The sequence below is a fragment of the Colius striatus genome, chromosome 12 (genome assembly GCF_028858725.1).
Source record: "Colius striatus isolate bColStr4 chromosome 12, bColStr4.1.hap1, whole genome shotgun sequence".
NCBI classification, from domain to species: Eukaryota; Metazoa; Chordata; class Aves; order Coliiformes; family Coliidae; genus Colius; species Colius striatus.
In genome coordinates this window covers 18,541,065-18,562,723 of record NC_084770.1, presented here as the reverse complement: position 1 = coordinate 18,562,723, position 21,659 = coordinate 18,541,065, and the positions used below count along the sequence as shown (strand labels likewise).

The following is a 21,659-nucleotide window of genomic DNA, read 5'->3' as shown; positions in this document are numbered from 1 at the left end:
GTGTTACTTGTGTGGTGTTCTGTGCAGATGTGACTCAGCAGAGTCAGAGCCAGGTTCCTTTTCTGCATAAATATTTGTTGGATGATGCTTTTAGACCTCATCACCTTATCTCTTTCAAGTAGCTGGATTAGCAGCTTTCTGAGAGACCTTTTTTTGGCCTCTAGTCTGGATGTGCCCTCATACGTTGCAGAGCTTAGCTGCCTTTATGATTTACCATCTTCATCCTGTTTCTAAAGCTTTAGTTCATGTCTTCATTTTAAAAGTATAGTGCTAAAATGGAGTGAAATTGGAATAAATGCTTTGGTCTTTGAATATAGTAGCAGCAAATAGAGTGTTAGTTGTCCTTTAACGTGATTTGTATGTAACTTAGAAGCTGTAATGTATGTAATGTAGAAATGTTATGTGCTTGTTGAAAGAGATTTATCTTAATTACTTGTAAGGCAGGAACAGCATTCAGATCAGATTCACTAAGAGTAACTTCTTAAAGGTGGTTAATATTAGTCCAAAAATAGGTGTTAGTCTTATAAGGACATGGTTTTCCAGGGTATAATTACAGTCTCTATTAGAACCTGATGGTAAGACAGCATCACAGCTCAACTGGTGAGAGACAGGCATGTGGAGTTTTCCAGAGTGCAGTGTGGGCAGTGCACACATCACTAGTGCCTCAGGCTTGGGAACTAACAGTGCTTGCCTCTGAGATGCTCTGAGTGCACTTGCCTTTGCTCACTCTCATGTGTTACTGGCTATCTGAAGCCTCAGCCATGCCAGTGTAGTAGAGCTGTGCTCGAAGCTGTACTTTGAAAGAATGAGCTTCAGAGAAAAGGCTTTTCTCAAAAGGCTGGTTCTTGTACATGTGAAAAAGAGCAGGCAGGAGCTGGGAAAACATGTTAGCTTTTACCAGCAACCAGATGGAAGCACTGCAAAAGGCAGTTCAGCTAGCAAACAATCCTGAATTGTAAGGCAGTTGCATTGGAACATTCAATTGTTTTATCTTCCTGGAGATAAGTGATGTGGAGCTGTACAGGGCAGAGCTGGGAATGTCTCTGCCTGCTTGACAGTAATCCCTAGACTACCCAAAATGGCATTTCTAGCACTGCCTTTTTTTTTTTTGAGTTTCCCACACTTAATTTCCACTACTGCTGGCTGTATTTAATGCTTTCATGTCCCTTCCAGAGCTGCCACTTACTCTGTTTCTGCTTCTAATCCACTTGTAACTCCTGTGGGGATTCAGGGAGCGATAATTAACCTTTTGGTCCAGGAATTTCAATGGTTTCTTGTAGGTACTCCACTGTGAGCTCTAAAAAGCTTGGAGTATGAAGAGGGGGGGCAGCTAGTTGTGCCATAGTACATCTGTACAGAATGCCAGGGAAATTAATTTAGGAAGCTGTGTTTTGGCTTGGTTCACAAACTGCACCTGCAGCGGTGTAGCATGTTTTCTGCTTACCCACTCTTTGTAAGGGTATGTTTACCAAACCTTGCTTTTTTTCACTCTTTGGCTGGAGCCCAGACACTGTACATAGTGCTCTGTATGCTGGTTCTTGGCTTTTAGGGTCACACACTTTGAATAAGGGAGATGAGTCTGTATGAATGAAGAACAATGTCTGATACCTTCCTGTAGCATGACAAGTCTGTGCTCTTTGTAAGAGCTCGAAAGTGTAATTAAACCAATACTATACAAAACAGATAATAGCATATGCCCTCAGTCCTTACCAGGTGGTGTTTTTTGTCTTTGTAATAGACAATGAATAGAGTTTTATTCCTGACTCTGAACCTTAAGCCTGTGTCAGATTTTACTGGCGTGTTCATTAGTCTCTTCCACTGCTCCCAGCAGGCACAGGAGTTAAGAGAGCAGGAAAGAGGGGGACAGAAAGTGACACGTGTTTAGCAGGTCATGAAAGCTTAGCCTGGACATAGAGCAATGATTGCCAAATTGGGTGTGTGCATGGTTATAAATATTTATAGTAACTATGCAACATAGTAACATTAAGCAGTCCCAACAAACATGACTTATTTTAAAATATTGTTGTATTTTACTTAAACAAATGTGTTATGGAGATAGCAAGCTGGCTCTGAGTGTGCAGCAGGTAGGGGTGGGCTTTAACACAGAGTAGATTAAGCTGCTAAAGCAAACATCTGAGCACTTTTTTAGGGAAAAGAAAAAGGCTTTGGGTTTGTGCTGCTGACACCCTGCTCGCAGCTGTCACAGGCTCCAGCTTTTGGATGTGAGGAGGCCAGGGGACTGAAACTAAGCTGAAGTGTCCTCAGACATTGGACCGCACCCTTGAGATGCTGCTGGGCAGCAGTGAGGGCTTAAAGGGACTTTTCAAGTTGTCTCTCCTCTTGTTTCCTTCTCATAAATGTGAATACTTGGGATGATGAATATTGGAAGAGCTGTAGGGTAATTAAAGATTGTGTTTGTTTTCATTAAAATCAAGGCGTTCTCTTTAGACTTTTTTTATTGCTTTCCTCAGTCTTATAATTAAAAGCTTTAGAAACAAGCAGTTCTCATGAAGATCTTTTGTGTAGAAAGGAAAGAGAAAAGGTTGCAAAATATGGTTTTGTTGTTTAGGAGGATGTGAGGAAAAAGAAATCTTTGAATTAGTTTGACATAATTAATCTGTATAAACAAAAGAAGTCACAGTATGCTTCTATTATCTGTCCCAGGCAATTGGGTCAAATCGGGGCTGTTGGCTGGAAAATGTCCAGTGTCTAATGCTCCATGTGTACTGGCTTGAATCATTTAACCCACAACTCTGCTGCTTCTTATTCTGTGCTTGCATTTGCAAGCTCTCAGGGTAATGCATGGCACAGGGTGAGTTTGGAGGGCTTTTGGTGGTGAGGTTGGGTTGTGGGGCAAACCCCTGCAGCCCAACTTTGGTTGAAGAGGAGAAGCTGGGACTGAGATGCAGCGTACTGGGAAGAAGTCTGCCTGCAGCAGGGGACAAGCAGAGGTTCTTGCCCAATTGCCACTTCTGGGTCTGAGTCCACCTTGGGTAATTGTGCTTGTGTGCCAGCCATCCTCCCTCTGTGTCTAGCCCTGCTCCAGCATTCACCCACATCAGTTACACATTGGCTATTCTTGTTTGCTTTTGATACAACTGCCTTCCCCCAGCAAGAGCCTGTAAGTGTCGTCTTCTGCTCTGAAGGTGGCTAATTTGAGCATCAGTGCAGAAGAGTATCTTTTAATATCTTCAGAACATAATTAATTTTCTTTTTAGATTTTAGGAAGTAACAGCTACAGTACAGACCAGTGTAGTTCTTGCCTTCAACATAACTTCAGTCCATTATGCGCACTGATGGTTACTGGTGTTAGCATGTGCATTTCTGTACCCCTGTAGCCAGAGGTTGATTTCTTCACTGTTCTGAGAAACCCTGCGTAGCTGGAGATGGCCTTTTCAGCTATATGCAATGGCTTGTTAGGGCCTGGAGTTCTCTTCTTGCTCCTTGGGAGAAGATGGAACTTGCCACGTATAAGACATCAGTGTAGTTAGGGTATGTCTTTTGAAGAGCTAGACCAAGTTCAAGAGGTATGATGGTGTTCTAGGGCATCTAATTGACATTAATCAAGTGTGTTAATAAATAAACCAGCGTGAGAACTGTTGGTTTAAACATGTAAGCAAATGAGCTAACAAAATATTTTTATGATTCTTTGCCCCTCTGTGTTTGGTGGTTGTTTTTGAAGCTGAATGACAGTGTTTTGCACTGCTCTACTTTTGACCTGATGCCAGTCTCCTGTTGTGGATAATCCACTCCTATTCATGGTGAAAGAGCACTTAAATGCTGTCACTTAAATGCTGATTGTTGGGAGATTAGGGATGGAATGGCTTTGTGCCTCTTCTCTGAACCAATTATTGTGCTCTCTATGCTGGATCAGATCCACTCTGATCAGTGCTCCTCCAGAAATTATTGTTGCAGACAAAATAATGGCTTTCATATGTCACTTTTCTGATGTCCAGCTTATGCTTTAAAAATGTTGCTGGAATAATGGGTTTCTGTAGGATTACTGTAATTCTGAAGGTCATCTAGGTAATAATTATCTTACAAATTCAACTTAGGAAATTCAGGAACACAACATTAATTCAAATTCTGTCTTCCCAGATGGAATGGTTAAATTCTACATGCAGATGTCCCAGAATATAAAGACCAGGTGTAAAATTTGACTTTTAATGAAAAGAAGTAAAGCTAAAATTTTCACTTATACCAAGATTAATCTAGATTTTGATTGAACTCGCGACAGTGAGAAGTTAACAGAAGTACGTATAAAGTATCTGAGTTACTGAGCAGCAAGAGCATGGGATAAAGGATCACTAGTGCTACATGCTGGAGTTCCTGCTGTCTGTTCTCATGTGCCAATGCATCTGAAGATTTATGTCTATAGCCATCAGCATTTGACCAAGTTACGCGAACTGGCCAGAGTTTGGTGATGGAACCTGAAGCCACCATTCTCAGCTGCACACAAGTGAGTTAAGGCTTTCTTTTGGCTCTGAAAGTTTAGATGAGTAGGTAGGCTTTAAATCTCTACTAGCTTTTGGACCCTGCTGGTACTCAAAGATGTAGTGAATGTGTTCCCTCTCTGCCCCCAGACTTCTTCCAAACTGCAGAGAAGACAATTGTTGGGTTGGAGAAATTAATTTTTGACGATCACAGTGAAACAAATGTTGTTTTTTCTTTCAACAGGTCTTTTTGGTTCAAGTTAATCCAGGTGAAACCTTTACAATAAGGGCTGAGGATGGAACCTTGCAGTGCATCCAAGGTAAGAGGATTACAGGAACGTGTGGATGAATGTTGCCTGCGTTATGGAAGACTTGGGTTTGCATCTCTACAAAAATGTGATGTGCAGTTCTGGAAATAGGGCAAAGCACTTCAGTGAGATGTTGGAGACATGTCTGCTGTACATGTTATGGGCCTTTAATGTCTCAGCATGAACCATACATTTCTTGGAAGTCCACGAGATTTTTCCTTCTGTTCAGTTTTTAATCATTTTTTTATTTTCTATTTATGCCTATCTCCTTGTAAGCAAATAGTAAAATCAAATGAGAAATCTCAAGTTAGGCTGAAAACTAGTAGCAAATTAAGTGGACATCTATGGTGAAACTCTTGTTTTCATTCAGGCATAGGGAGGGATAGAAAATGAGCAGAGAAGTACAGACATTTCAGGGTGACTGGAAAAGTCGGATTGGGTTTGAGCAGAACTTTAGACTGGTTCTTTAGAAGCCTAGCCAGTTGATTATGTAGTAGCAAATTAAAGCATGTAAACAGTCTTTTGATTGTTGCTTTACCTCTCTAATATTGTGCAAATATGATAAATAGTGCTTGTGTTTTTTTATGAGAGAGCCCACACAAAATCTTTTAACAAGTCTGAAGGGAGAAGCAATAAAAGACCTTTCAGATGGTATAAAGTACTGTGAAGAGGTTTTCTGGCTAGTCTGAAATACAGCTTTGAAGTAAAACAGCTATTTCCCTAGGTAATGCTGTCTACAGTAACACAGAAAGCTGAAATAAAAATTCAAAGGGAATGGAGTTTGTGTAGCTGTTCTGCTAATACCGTTTCCAGAGATAATTGTTAAGCTTTTGCCATTATCTTATTTTTTGAGAAGGAAGGTGGGTGGTGTTGTCTCTCTGTCCTTTCTGGATCTTATACAGTTAAGCAGCAGTCCCAGTGGGCTATTCCTTCAAATGGCTTCCCTAAAAAAGTAATAGTAATGGAGGGAGGGGGAAGTCAGTGATAATTGTGTAGCTAGTGAATTGCCCCCGTATTTTGACTGAATTACAAACCTACTTGAGAAAGATGGTTTCTTAGAGACATATAGATAGGTTTCTTAGATATCTGATACTGTTTGTTTATTTACTTACTATTTACTGTGTATCTTATTAAAATTTGGATTAGAATGGTCTTCTGAAGATAACTTTACCCAACCTTCTGCTGAAAGCAAGGATAGTGTCAGAGGTAGATCTGGTTGTCCACCACCACCTGAGCTGTGAAGCTCTTGAAGCTCCTGGCCAAACTGCTTCAGGGCTGCACTGCTTTCATAGGGAAGAGTTTGTCCTTTGAAATATGTGACATTTCCCATCCTGGAGTCTCTTTGCATCTTTGCTGTGCCCTCCCCTCCCCATTTAAATGGTGGAGGAATTGGTGGTTGTTACTTGAAATGTCATCCCTGTGGAAATGACTAATAAATAGTTGCTTGAGACAGATGTTACAGAAGCTAACATGACCACCATCCACCATTATTCTTGATGAGCAGTAATAGCAGCAATTTAAAACTGCTTGTTCAGATTTATAGCCAACATGCTGTGTGGTAAGAAATTGGTCCTTGTGGCAATTAATGGAGGAATAAAGCTGGCTACTCCTTTTATTAAAAATGAATGCCTTATATTGGTTAGTACATTAAAAACTTCTATTACAGTTATAATTGTGGTACTATTTAATATTTTTTTTCCATACTCAGAAGGATCATTCAAACTGTATTTAAATGAATACAGTTTGAAACCTCCTAATTCTGTATTCCCAGTAATATAACATGTTTGTGCCAATGGGACTTGTTTGGTACTCAGCTGCAATCTGCCATAAACTTAATTTAGGATTTGTAGTACCAGATTGTCTCCTTTTTTTAGTAGACCTGCAGCATTGACCACCAAAGCAGATGTGTTTGTTTGTGTACACTCTTCAAATTCAGTCTGAAAACACTGATTTTCTTTTTCGTGCTAAAGCTTCAACTCAATTCTTTATTGTGAATGATTCATATTTCTGGAATAAGTACATCTCAAATATGGAAGTGCACCTGACTATATTGTTGCTTTTATTTTCTTTTGGTAAAGGCCGGATTCATAGTGCAATGGGGGAGCTTCATGTTAGTGGTGATCTATTGCAGAAGTTGTAGTCAGCCAGCAAATGCACTAAGATTGGGATTCCTGACAGTTCTGTTTGTGCTGTGCTCAGAGGTTATTGTAAAAGACAGACTTATTTTGTGTGTGGTGTTTTTGGAAGTTACAGACTCCCTTGCTCCACAGAACTGTGTGTGGGTTTGTTTTTTTCCATGTGATAGAGCGTTCTGTACCTTTAAAGGTTAATGTATTCCCTGTATGTGGGGCAGCACGCAGACAATAGTGATGAGTTTTCCTTTGCTCTCACATTGCACTATGATTAGCAAGCTATGGAATAATTTTAGCCATGCGTTAAGGCACCGTGAAAGTCTCTTTTTGGACAGGGTGTATGCCTGTGAGCTGGTAGCTCCCTGTGGAACAGACAACACTCACTTTTTCCCTACTGCCACGTAGTCAGTGTTATGACATATGATGTGCTTGTAAATAGGATTCCTTTGTATATACAGTATGGACTACTTGATTATAAACTTTGTGATTCTCCTGAGTCCAGGAAGTGAACACTGTTATTAAAAACTTGAGATGTCATAATGTGTTACATGAAATTCTTCATGATATATAAAAGCTGCTCTTTCCTTTGGCGTGTATCCATTCTGCAGCAATAGTTAACTTTCCTGATGTAGAGTAACTTCTTATTTCCTTTTTGATCTTAATGAAAGCTTTTTTTTTTTAACATGGCTTTTTGAAAGTTTGAAGTCTTTAGTTTATGTTCCTGGAGCCTGTTTTGGATGTCACATTTACCACTGCTTTGTACCCAGGGCTCCCTATGGCTTACCTGGGGATCACAGAATCTTAAGTGTTGGAAGGGACCTTGAAAGATCAACCAGTCTAACCCCACTGCCAGAGCAGGATCACCTAGAGTAAGTCACATAGAAACTCATCCAACTGGGTTTTGAATGTCCCTGGAGAAGGAGACTCTACAACCCATCTGGGCAGCCTCACCCTCACAGTGAAGAAATTCTTCCTTGTCTTTCTTTGGAACCTTTGGCCACATACGATTCTATGATTCTAACTGAGTAATCACTGTTCAAATCAAGAAGGAATAGATGCACATTTGAAGGTCTCTCATGCTTTGAAATAGTGGAGAACAAAAACACTTTTGCCAATTTTTCAGGCTTTCACCAGCAAGATAATCAATGAAAACTTGAAAAATGTAGAAATACCTCCACTCTCAACTGAGAAACAACCCCCCCTAAAATACTACAAAACTGAAATAAATGTGTATTTTAAGTAGAATATGCAATGTGTTACAGCAAGTGCTCTCATAACTCCTATTTTCTATTTGCATGTAACCACAGAACTTGTTTAAGAAAACGATTTATCGTGGTGGAGGATTGGATTAAGCAGCTCACAAATTATGGTGGCTGGGAGTTTACCTGGCCAGTGGGAGTGAACAGGGTCTGTGGTTTTATTGAGAGATCAGGTTAGAAGAGATGGATAAATCTGGTCTTTTTGAGAAATCCAGCCCTAAAGGTCAGGTCTGTGTGGCACAGTCTCCATATGGGTTTATTTAGGACGCCATCTGAGCAGTTTTGAGTGCTCCCACCAGGACTAGTGTTATTGACTGTCTTTCTAGGGGTTTGATTTCTCCATCTCATGCAATGAGATGCTGTGGTATGTGTCTTTTGTAACCTTTATAACAACAACCAAATAAAGAAATAAAGAAAGGAGATGTTGGGAATTGAGAAGAGTCTTTTAATAGTTTCTGGAAGCTGCATCAGGTAGGGACCTGATGCTGCATGTGCCTTGGCTGTTAAGCTCTTGAGTGCTTGCTGAACGTTGAGACTGGTCACCTGGCCTGTGTTACAAAGTGGAAACATCAAGTACATCCTTAATATTTGTTTGCAGTTGGATTGCCAGTCTTTGTTCTTTCTAAACTGTGTGCACACTAGTGACTGAAGTATTAATATGCTTCCTCTATAAGTCACAGCATCCCTGGGGGGCAGGAGAGAAAAAGTCCTGCTCATCCTGTGCTGCCAAGCACTCAGGCTCAGTTTTGGGCCTGCTTTTTGGGTACCTTTGTGGGTAGTTAAAAGATGTAGGATTTAGAATCTTGATTCATGATTTTGGAGCAATGAAGTGTATGTATGTGCTGTATCATCAGTATTTTAAAAGCTGCTCTTTTTATGTGGTTTTGACAGATGAATACTTCATAAATATGTCAATACTTGAAACATTTCATTTCCTTTTTGCATTTCCCATTTCACTTAATTTTTCACAAACTCGGGACTAGACAGTTGGTAGCTCTGCAAGGAAATGACAAGGTGTGATGGGTTTGTGTGCAGCTGCTTTTCAAGGCACATGCTCACCCATTTCTCACCTCTGATTGTAGATTTTGTATCCTTTTTATATGAAAGATTGCTTCTAGCTAGTGCTTTGGGATGACCATGCTAAATGGAATCCAGAAGAGGAAGAAAGTGGATGTGGTCAACCGCAGAACAGAACTGAAACAGCCCACCTGGATTTGACAATTCTTTTGCTTTCTGAATTTTAGAATGAATTGATTCTGAGTCAATCTGCTGTGTTCAGGAAATTTACCTTTACCTCATGACTGATTGAAGGCTGATGTTTGTAGCCTATCTTTTAACATCTTTGATAGGAACTTTTATTGCAGCATGAGAATCGTGTCACATACTAAATTACTTTAAAGTTTATGCATAGTTTGGAGCAGTGGAGCTGTACCCAAAAATGTTTGGTGCTTGTTCATCCTGGAAGGCGATAATGCCAAGCTGACATGCACACTGTATATGAGTAATACAGACAAAATTATTGTTCTGGTGTCACTTGAACTTATCACTCACGTGGTGAAAATACCTATGTACAAAGGATGCAGAGTGCAGAAGACTTCTATCCATTGATCACACAGGATTGCTCCATTACCACTAAACTTACTTTTTGTTGCTACGCATCTAAATGATGAGTCTCATTTTCTGCCACAAGCAAAGCAGACTGTTTTCTGTTGTGTAATTTTCTGTATATGTATATATATAGCATCCAAAAGGCCTGTAGTAAAGGTAGAAGAAATAACAGGAGCAGAAAAATACCTGGGGTGATAAAAAATTGAATTTCCTGGTATAGTCTGTCTAGCCCATGCTGTTGAAAATGTCTTCTTGAAAGTTCTCTCTTGTCTTTGTTCAGTATTGCAGCACTAGAATTGGAATAGGGAAGCACAAAATTTGTGTGTGAAGAAAAACATTTGGGGAGTAATGGAAAAAAGAGTTCTAATTGTGGCATTGCACAGGTGAACAAAGCTCTGCATTAAATGGACTCGGGATGTTTTCAAGGACAAGATAGAAATGTGCAACGGGCTTTGTAGCTATGTTTAAGCAGGAATATCTGTATTAGACAAGGACCTATATTGCCTCTGCCTGGTTACATTTTGAAATTAAAACAGGCTAATAAACAGACATGGTTTACTAATACTGGTTGTTTGAGGTGATATTTTAAGGTGTTTTGCTATTGATGCTGAACTTGAGGCACTCCAGGGCCTTTGCTTATTCTTGTCTTGTAAAACAAAGAATTCAAGAGTTAAATTTCAGTGCTGCTTTTTGCATAGCTCTAACGGCGAGTAACTGAAGAGAAAGGCCAGAAGTATGCTAAAAATCTCATAGTGGTTTCTCAAATGAAAGATTTCCTGGAATTATTATTCCCTTAATTTGGTGGGTGGGTGTGGTTTGGTGTGGTGATGCAAAGGAATGGATAATATTAAAAGCTGAACAGCTGTAGATTTTTTATGTAGGAACAGCGTGTCGGTGAAATAAGGCTGATCAGTGTAGTTAAAGCAAACCAAGAAAAGGGTTTTTTTATCTTCTTCCCTTTAGTATGAGCTTGGAAATGAGGAAGTGAGTCAGTTTCTTAGAGGGAAGGAAGGAGTTGAAAATAGATGGGATATCATGTAAGCAAATTGATGGTTAACTGGTGTGAGAATGGAGGTGCCAAGGTGAGAGTAGCAAAGGGCACATGTGAGGCAACCCATCTGTGGATGTTGTATCAGAGCACAGAGATGAAAGAAACCCAAGGAGATGAAACAAAAAAATACAGGTTCAGGTAGCTGTCTGTCTGTAATGCTGCAAACTTAAGTTGCATCAGCTGCTGAGAGTGTCTGCCTCCATTGCTCTGCAGGTGCAGAGACAGCTGATGGGTTACTCATCAGTGCACCTGGCTTGTTGGCAGACTGACATGAAATAGTAGCAGCTCCTGAAGTGATGTTGCTTTGGAGAAATTTCCAGAAGATTGGAAATACACTTGAATCAAAGCACAGCTTGTAAAATCTGAGGAGGAAGATGTGTTGGGGACTTCAGGGCAGTCAGTGCCTGTGCACTGGTGAAAGCCAGGGGCTATGGAGGCCCAGGCTGGCACAGCAGCACAGAGCTGTGCTACAGCAGCTGTTTTCTTTCCATAATTACCTGCTGAATTCTCAGAATTTGGTCCTTGGTTAAGTTTAAATAGATTAATTTATGACTGTTTTCAAAATATGCTGCAAAGCAATGCATTGATCAGAACCAAATTTTGCAAAGTGTGAAGAAACAACATCCTCTTTAACATATCTGTCTTCTGTCTGCTACTCTCTGGGTGTCTGCATGAGGTCAGGCACTCTCCCAGGACACAGAGGGAGCTCCTGGGGGCACATCTACCAGGGAGTAGGGTGGAATGAACATGCTTTGACTGTGTCAGAGAAGGATGAGGTCTGCTCTTTGTTTCTACTTGTTTCACCAAGGTGTTTTGGCTCATCCTATCTGTGTGCTGGTGTGCAGATTGATTACACATTGTGGAAAACTTTCTGTAGGGACTGTAGTTTCAGTTCAGATAGTTTTGGTCATTAAGGTTTGGAGCAAAACAGTTTGTGTGTGATGGTGCTTTAAATTAAATAGCTTTTGTTGGTTATATGTTGAACGATTTCCCTGTTTTCTACAGTAAGGGCCCTTTATCAACCAAAAATACCAGCAGTTGCAGTGGAGCCCTTTGGTATTTGTGTTCATTTACCTTAGAAAATGAATATCCTAATTGTGCATCATTTATTCCTTCTGTGTGCTATACATAACTTGCATGTTTCTATACCTTTGTGAAACTGGTGTCGAGATTTCCTAAGAGAGGAGCAAAGGAATGCAAACTCAGAGTAGGATTTTCCTGTGAGTAAGACTAGCACTATTTTGCTTTTATCTCATAGTTTTTTTTTTTAGCATGCTACAATAAACTATAGGAAACCATGGAAGAAGCCAGAAGTAAATAATAGGATGCTTTGATTACTGTGTGAATAATTTTAGCTTCTCCATTTTACATGTGATAATTCTAAGAGTAATCATGGAAATTTTTGTGTGTATGTGGGTTGAATCTTGAAGGAGATGTACCTGCACTAGTGGATTTGCTGTATAGAGTATCTAGTCCCTTTAAATTCCCTTTCGATTACAATATAGTGAACTTATAGTTGTCATTTAGTATAAATCCCCTGATACAAGACAAAAGAAAAATGAAGAAACTTTACACATAACTGAATTGGCTTAATTTGAGGAGAGATCCATAGATATTGAGACATTTAAAACTCGACAACATGCTGGAATGAGACATGGCCTTTCCAAGTGCCCTGAAAATTAGTCTGAACATAGCAGACTTAATGAACATACCACACTTAGTGAACATACACCACTTAGTGTGATATCTTCTTTATTTGGCTTAATCTTTCCAAATCTTAAAGTTTTACTGTTTTACAGTACACAAAGTGTACAAATAATGCTGAACCTGAAAATATTTCTGAAACACTTTGAAGTGTGGAATCTCTAAGTATATTGCAAGAGCCTTGCTAATGGTCAGCATCCACACGTGCTGGGGAGGGATGGCTGCAGTCTTTCCTTTTGCTGCAGCCTCTTCCCAGGGAAAGCAGTGCTGCACAGCCCACATCAGGGCCTGCCTCTGCTCCAGCCAGCACGGGATGTGACCTGGCAGCCAGCGCCGTGGCCTGCTGACGTGGCCTGCCGGCAAAGAGAGGCAAGGGCTGAATCATCAGCAGGATGAGGAATAAATTAAGACTCCCAACTATTCCAGTCTGCAAGTATAGAATAATGGGGCATCCCACTTCACAGCGGAATCACAGAGTAGTAGTAGTTCAAGTTTGATCCTTTGTAAAAAGAATATTTTGGTATGTTTTTTCAGAATGGCTGAGGATCTGCTGCTAGGAAATGCTTTTATCTCCAGAATTAGGACAGCAGACTTGAAAGACAAATGTTAGAACATATGGTTGCAGCTATAATTTCAGACCCTTTTTTGGTTTTGTAAATATGCAGGATGTCTATTTGGGGTTACTGTCTGTCCTTATTTTACTTGTGTGTGTCTCTGTGTGTGTATGCATATACATATATGTCTGAAAGGATCACTAAGTGTGTTATGTTCAGGCTAATTTTCAGGGCCATTGGAAAAGCAATGTCTTATACCAGCATACCGTCAATTTTTAAATGTCTCGATACCTATGGATCTCCCCTCAAAACAGAGAACATCTGTGAGAGTATTGGTATCTGCAAGAATGCCAGAGTTGCCAGTGTTACTCCTGTTCAAATGCAAATAATCCCCCATGTGTGGACCCAGTACACTCAAATCAATGGTGTCAGGATTTTAAAATCCAAGATCCACACTCTTTACCCAGTCTGCTTGGATTGCAGACATTGCAAACACATTAGTCAGTGCTTTTAGTCTTTTTAAAGTGTATTAGTGCAGCTATAGTTTTAAGTTAGTAAAGCAATTATATCTGGTTTCTTAATGTGGAGCAATTATATTTGTTGACCAGAAGAGTCAAGAAATTATTCCAACAACCTTATTAAATTCTATTACTCTTCCTCACGGGCAAATATTTGGCTTCCTATGCTTTTTATTTTTTATTGTATTTGATTTTGATTCATGTTTGATTTCAGTGTGCTGTGAAAACTCTTCATTGTTCAATATAACTTACAGTGTTAGGTAAAGGTTAGCATTTTCAAAATAAAGCTAGCACAAACTGTTACAGCCAGCAATAGATCTTTGTATAACTTTATCAACTAAGTCTTACCCAGTTTCTGAGTCTCCTGGAGAGGAAAAAAATAGAAGGAAGTAGAGAGAAGGACACCAAGAAAGGTGACAAATGTACAAGTATCCTGGCTTTATTGTAGAGTGACATTTGTCTCCGGTACCGGGTCTGACAAGCCTTCATGCATGTTTGAGGTACATGTGGGACCCTGCTCTTCAGAGAATGAAAAATGAATTCTGGTAATAGAAGTCCTGCCATTTCCTTCTGCCAAAACCAGAAGTAACTTGTGTGACAATTGTCACTATTTGATTTAAGCAGAATGTATTATTCAAAGAGAGGAACAATTAACCATCGGGATCAGTTCTGCCATGGGCTCCCTTTATAAACCTTGTGCATAGTATTGCTGGCTGTCCACATGAATAGACTTAATGTCTCAGATTACTTTGAGGAAGGACCTCAGCTGGAGCAATAGAAATTTGTTATGTTTAACCTCTTCTTCAGTTCATACTTGCCAGTAGTGAAGACATTTTCTCTGCTTGATCAAGTTTTTTCCTAGATTCTCTTACTTTGTAAGTATTTGAGATGTGTATTTGGCAGACTGAGTTCTTGAAACACAAGTGTCTAAGTCTGGGAAACCGTTGTGCTGTACAAACCAGTGTTCCTTCTTTCTCTAACAATATACTTTCTGTGTTTTGGCATATCAAGAACTATTTCCTTGCTGGAAAGAAATACTATATTCCTCCACCAAGCTGGTCCTGCCAGTTTTATAACTTTCATTAGCTTCATGTGCTCCATTGTGATTTCCTGAAATTGGCATAGTGAATATTTTCATGACATTTATAAGAAGGCTAAGGTGGATATTTCCTTCTGTGTAGTCAGATTGTTAACCCAGGAAAGCAGACATTAAGTGACAGACTCAATAAATGTAGACATTGTTGAGTTGCTTGTTTGAGGGATGAAGAGGGAGATGGAAATTGCTACCAAGCTTCTTTCTAAGTACTTCACTTAGGGAGCTGCAGATGAAATTCCCTCCCTGAGGGAGGTTGAAAGTATGCAGTGTTTCACAACTGTGGCAGCAAGGCAGGTTGTCTGTCAATGAATTGTGAAAATAAGGTAGATGTGGATTAGGGATGAGGGTGAAGCACATTGTTAATTAACAATCGTATCAGCCCTGTAGTGATGATATGATTCTTGTTTGTAGTTTCAAAACAAATCTTTACTTGGATTTGACTTTAAATATCTTGATGATAAAGAATGTAAATTGGATTGTTTCTTGGTTTTGCTGAAACTTAAATGGTATTTATTCCCACCATAAAAAAAAAAGCAGAAATCTGTGATTATTGGTGGAAGCTGTGTCTGAATCAGCTGTTTATTCTACTATTGTCAGATTTCTTGGTTGGTTAGCTTTCACTCTCTGAAAGTCTAACCTCTTCTATATTTAGATATAGTATGTGTGATCATATCCTTAAGAGTCTTGTTTCTTCTTTCTGCACCAGCATTTTCTTGTAGTTGCTGCAGTATGGAGGGTTCTGTGCCTGTGATCCATAGATCCTTTTCTGTCATGAATGTTTCTGTTAGTATAGGTTTGAGGAATGGATGTTATTAACAGAAGTAAATAACTGTGCTTTATAATGAAAGTATTGCTGGCTTCAAAACAAAAAGGGAAGAACAAAGGCCACTCAACTACACTTATCCAGTTTGAGATTGTGTTATTTTAGAGAACCTTGAAGGCTATAGACTGCTATCCAGTCAGTAATAGTTGTCTAGAAAGTAAGCCTAGAATCTGAATTTGTGTTCTAAAATGTTTAAGGCATATATAATAGAAACAAATAAGCCTACATTGATTTATACATATGGACACCACAAAACATAATTTTAAAGTTTCCTTTCTTGATGGATCAGAGAGCATTACATACTACTTAAAAATCCAGATATTCCTGGAGATGAATGTTGGTTTTGTTTATATTTTTCAATATTCAGCACAAGACTAAATTCTGGTGTAATTTGTGCATTTTTTTATTAATGTACACCCAGTGTGTTATAACATAAAGCTACAGGGTTCCACAAGTGAACCTTGGTGATTGTTATTAACAACAATTTTGATGGTGTGTTGTGTGGTTTTTTGCTTGCTGTCTTATGGAGGTTTCTTTTGGAAGCTTATTTCTCTTGTTTCTGTCGGTGATGGGATGGGGGAACATTTGAGTGTAGATGGTATGTCAGAAGCAGTGCTTTCTCTGTCTTACTGTTAATTCTCTGCCAATACCCTCCATAGGAGATTTTAAAAAGTGTTTAATAACACAGAAACATATTAACTCAGTGAAGAGCTTGTAAACCCCCAGATATGGAAGGAGGAAGCAGAGTAACTTGTGCAGAAACCATGGTGTAAGGCTTTGTCAGCATATTTTTGTTATGTTATGGGAAGGCTTCCCTGTTGCTAGTGCTGGTTGAGCAGGAGTCTTCATTGTATTTTAGCTCAAAATACTTGGAGTTTTTTGCCATACAACTTTCATGCACAGCTTCATAAATAGCTGACCTATAACTGTCTACCTGTGTCCTATGTATTCAAACTTCACTTTTTAAATGCTGTACACGTTAAGTGAGGCTTAACTGTGCTTTTTATTGAAGTATAGCCTAAAATTCCTAGAAACTTGTATACTTTTAATTATTGTGCCTGCTGCTGCTAAGGTCAGTCTCTTCAAATGCCATCTTGGCTAGGTTGTTACAGCTGACCTCGGCCAAACCCTATTTTTATGGCAGCAGACGATGTTATCTCATCATAATATTTTTGAATATTTCTGGCTGAATTGTTTTGAATGTTGGAACTGTGCCTGGAGAGGGGACTGAAACACAATGCTCTTCATTCTCCATTGTGTGAGCCAGAGCCTTTGAGTTTGATGATGGGGCTGTGGCGAGTAGAGTGGGAGTCAGAAGAGAATAAAGTCTGTTTTGTCCCATCCCTACCACCTGTTGCTTTGAGACTTATATTAACTCAAACATATTTAATTCCTGAAACAAGAGTTTGTACATGAGCATGTACATATATCTCTGTGTGTATATATACAAGTGTATAAAATAGATACAAGTGAACAAATTTATAAAACCATAAACTATTTGTATTTATAGATAGTTATTTCATCACCTTAAGATCATTACTGAGCTTTCCAAAGCTGATCTGAGCATGACTGTCCTCTTGGTGGAAGTTTTTTCTCGCCTTTGGTAAGAGCATGGTAATGGCAAGCAAGTGCTGTTGGGTGATTTACTTGCAGGATTTTCTTGGAGGATTCATTAAGAGTACTTACAAGTTAGAAGTAATTTGCCTCCACTGAGGGAGAGTTCTGATATTTTGGAGTGTTTATCAGTCATCTGCAAAATGGAATGAACATAATTGGTGGCTAATTGTTTGCAAGAGCTGTGAAATACAATTATGAAGAGTTAAGCTGAAACCAATTGTGTTTATGAAATCTAGCATAAGAAATACTATATTAATCCTGCCTCAATACCAGGAAACGCAATTAGTATAATTAAGACTATCATGTTGTAATTTTCTTGGTGACGAGGTGTCTTGGCAGCCGCTTTGCTCTTGGAGTGTGGTTGGAGCTGAGCGCGTTCCTGTCGGCGGTGCCTTCTGCCACTGCTGCCAAGGGAATTATGGCATTACTTTGTTTACCCCTGGTGTGGGATGCAGGAGATGTGACTGCTGCTGAGTGGAAAAAGTGTTCCAACTCCTGCATTTCAGCTACTCGCTTGTGGTCACGTGTAATTTTGCAGACCATGTTCCTATGTGGTAAGTGCAGCTGGGTGCTTGGTCTGCAAGCTAAGGAAAATGAAGAGTTGAGGACTTCAGTGGTGTTTCTTAAATGCTCAGGTTGCTAACTGGAGTCTCACTGAAGGACCTCCTCAGGTTGCAATTTGCCTGTTGATGGCTGCTAGTCCTGCTGCAACAGCACCCATGAACCTCCATGCTCCATCCTATGGTACTTCAGATGTTTTAACACAGAAGTATAGGAGAGGGCAGTGCAGAAGACAGGTGTTGCCACATCAACAAGTGGCTGCAATTAGGGCAGATGAACAGAGTAGATGAGCATTGCAATTAGAGCTTTGTTAGCATTACATCATAGGTCATGAAAAGTAGATACAAATAGATGAAGCTCTTAATTTAATTAAGCCTGTTTAAATTGGTCTTAGGAGTAGTAATCATAGATAGCTCCATGCTGGTAGGAATAAGCTTGACTATTTAAAGACTGGCACTCTTAAATTAGCTTTTTGTTGAATATGTATTGCTGCTGAGATGGTGGATGTGTTGTGCAGTGTGCCCAGGTGAGAAAAAAAATTAGTATGTGACATTGTTGTTGCAGTTTGCACGTCACTGCTGTGAATACATTCAGTTAAAGGATAATCAGCATAATGCTTACTTTGAGCTCTTCCTAATGATTTAATTGCTTCTCGGAGGTAAGCAAAAGCTTTATGCTTATTTTATACAACTTTCCCTTGGGAGCTCGTCACATGGAAGTGTATGTGCGTGTATTTTATTTTGTAAACATGAAGAATAATTGGTTATTTAATTAAGCTGCTCCTGAAGTTCTCTTTTGGGATATTCTGTGTTCTTATAAGCTGCTTGAATAACTAATGTGTTGGAATAGACTAGGTAAAAGAGATAACAAATGTATCAGTTGGAAAATGGGCATCTGGGTGTCTGTCCATTGTGGCTAGAAGTGACAGGGGATGGGGTTTTTTGTACTTAGTGAAGTGCTTTAACAGCTCTCTTGGGTTCTGCCTATCTAGGTGTCAGCAGAGATAACCAACCCCAGGAAACTTGTAAGGGATATTCAGTATCTTCTTTATTGCGTGCATTTCTAGAAAGATGAGACTGAGAGGAGATAGGATCACTCTCTACAACTAGCTGAAGGGAAATGGTAGTGAGATGGGAGTCAATCTCTCCAGTAACGACTGATAGAACACAAGGAAATGTGCTCAAGTTGTGCAAGGGGAGGTTTAGATTGGATGTTAGGAAGAGCTTTTGCACCAAGAGGGGTATTGTTATTAAGCATTGAAACAGGCTGCCCATGGAGGTGGTGGAGTCCCCATCCCTAGAGATATTCAAAAGACATGTAGATGAAGTACTGAGGAATATGGCTTAGTTCAGTGATGGGATGGCAGTGTCAGGTTGGTGGTTGGACTCGACAATCTTAAAGGGCTTTTCTAATCATAACAGTTCTATGATTCTGTGAAACTGTCTGCTCTGCCAAGATAGTAGAGTTCACTTTGAGTTTTATTGGAATTTGCTTCTTACAAAAGGTCTGTGCAGCATGCAGCCTGGCTAGCAGGCTCCTTGGCGAGCCAGTACCTGTTGTTCAGCAGTGACTTTGTTTAGTACAGGATCTAAATGTTTTCCCGATGATTTCCCAGCCAAGGAGTCTTGACTTACAAAATGCTTTTGGGGTGGGTGCAGTTACTACTACATAAAGGGGTTCTCCACTTCCTGCATGTAGGGTATTTGGTAAGCTTTCTCCAAATGCTTTTAACAGGTGAATTAATTAGTATGCCTCTTAAGATGGCATTGAAACAAACCTGTCTTAACTATGTCTTGCTACTTACCTGGTAGCACAATGCAAACTGTGGTTTCCAGATGTAGCCCCTATCTAATAACCATGCTAAACACCAAACCTGATGCTATTTTGAAACCAGTTGTGATGATAAACATGTCAAAGAGTAATCTATCTAACTGAGGCTGTGAAAGTTGGTGTGTGAGTGGTGGTACCATGCAAAGGAGGGGTTTTTTGTTAATGGCCAGAGGGCCATAACTGAGACCCTTTGTACAGTTCTGGGTCTTACTGCAGTGGACTGCTTTTGATGAGCGTGCAAGCAACAGCAGAACTTTCAGTCATACTCTGTTAAGTGCAGAATTGTAAATTTAGTCATATCCCAGAAGATAAGATATTAAATGGGAAGCATTTATGATGAGGCCTATGGAAGTTTTTGACATAATTGTGGCTGTGGATGCCAATAGTGTTACAGTAGTACCTATCAAGTAGAAATATTTGTCCTGCAGAACCATCCTGAGTCTGTTTCAGTGTAAACCAGGTGTTTGGGTTTGGTTTTTGTCCTTTTTTTTTAAAGGGCAAAACCCCATGAAAACCACAGGGGGAAAAAAACCCCACCCTTCTAAAGTCTTAAACTGAATTTTTCTTTTCTCTGCCTGAACAGTTCCTCTGCAAGTGGAGCTAAACTTTTCAGAAAGGCAGGGTGTGTTAAAAGGCTTTGCAGTTCATTTATTCATGCCTTGTCTTTATTTGAAATATGACCTTTTATATCTTTTAAAATAGCACAAGCTTACATTTTCTCAGGGTGAATCTAAGACTGAAATAGTTTTGTTGACAAGCAGAGCAAATTAAATGAATTAGCCTTAAAACCAAGATTCAGTCTATCCCAGATACCTAAGCATCACATTTGGGTGCTCTGTTCTGTATTACATCATATATACAAAAGAAATAGAGGTTTACAGGCTGATACTAGATGATCTCTAAAGGTCCCTTCCAACCCCTACCATTCTATGATTCTATGATTTGCCAGCTGCTGCTCATTCGCATAGCTATTTCCATTCTGTGTATAGCCGAAAAAGCTTATGCACAAAATGGGTTAAGTGAATTAGACAGTTATTTGAGCCAGCTGCTATGCCAGAAATAGAACTATAGCTATTTTCTAACCCTAAGCTAGTAGTTGCAATATTCCTTCAATGCTACTGTGTCTCTTCTCCTCGCAGCTTTGTAGAGCTCTTGTCTCATCTTTAGAGGAGATACATTGCAACAACCATTTTGAAGCTCCATGATTTAGAGCATTACTTTTCTTGATTTATTTTGACTTTAAGATGGATGTGTCAGGCAGATGTAGCAGTTAGTCTTATCTGCCTGGGTTTAGTGAGTCACTAAATGGAGTTTGTGCAAATGTCTGGACAATTTTAAATGGAACTTCTTATAATTAAAAGCATAATGAGAGTCATTAAGGCAGTAGTGATTCTCTTCCAAGTACAATTGCAGTTGGAGGCTGAAGAATTGCCCTTGAAACCAGATAGCTCTTAAAAGCTGACAACATGCAATGTTGCTGATAAGGAAGGCAGATCTCTCTTAAAGCTGTGCACACTTCCCCACTGCTGTCATCAGCCCTGTTCATGCATTCAGCAGTTCATAGCGAGGTTACTCTCCTCACATGTTTCCCACTCCCCCTCAGTGAAAAGTGGTTTTTTCATACATGGTAGTAGTTGCTATGTGTGGAGCTGACATTTTGACTTCCTCTGGAGACAGCTAATGCTTCTCCCTGGTGAAAAGTGCCTGTGAAACATAGCCACAACAGTCATGGGCTCAGTGGGATGAGAACCTATGCCCACTTCAGGGAGACCAAATGCCCCTCAAATCTCTGAAAGTGGGTGGTCCAAATTTACCCCCTTGTGAAAGAGTTTCAGGGCACACAAGTGAACATCTTGTTCTGAATCGCTGCTTTTTTTAAAAGGTGCTTTTGGGAAAATGGGTGACACTATATGCCACAAATCTTACAGAGCTTCAGCTGTTTGGCTGAAGTAACTTGCTCTAAAGATAAGAGATGGTAGAGGATCCTGCTTGAAAATTTTAATAATGTTTTCCTGTACTGGATTTCTCAACAGAGATAACAGTCAAAATAGTGTTTGCTGTTTTAGTGTAAAAAGAAGCTCTAAGCCCTTTCTGCTCCTCTCCAGTTCTTTCTCTGTGTTTTACTTGCAAATTACTTGATCTTCCAGGCTCTCTCTCCTACATTT

The 21,659-nt window shown here is 39.7% G+C and overlaps 1 protein-coding gene across 2 annotated transcripts in view; it reads left to right on the top strand.

Annotated features, from left to right (window-relative positions):
• FNDC3B (fibronectin type III domain containing 3B) overlaps positions 1-21,659 on the top strand; it is a 194,991-nt gene that overhangs the window by 39,683 nt on the left and 133,649 nt on the right. For both annotated transcript variants that reach the window (XM_062005877.1, XM_062005876.1), the window contains exon 3: positions 4,678-4,753. In XM_062005877.1, the coding sequence (XP_061861861.1) occupies positions 4,678-4,753 (76 nt within the window). The remainder of the gene's footprint in view (positions 1-4,677; positions 4,754-21,659) is intronic.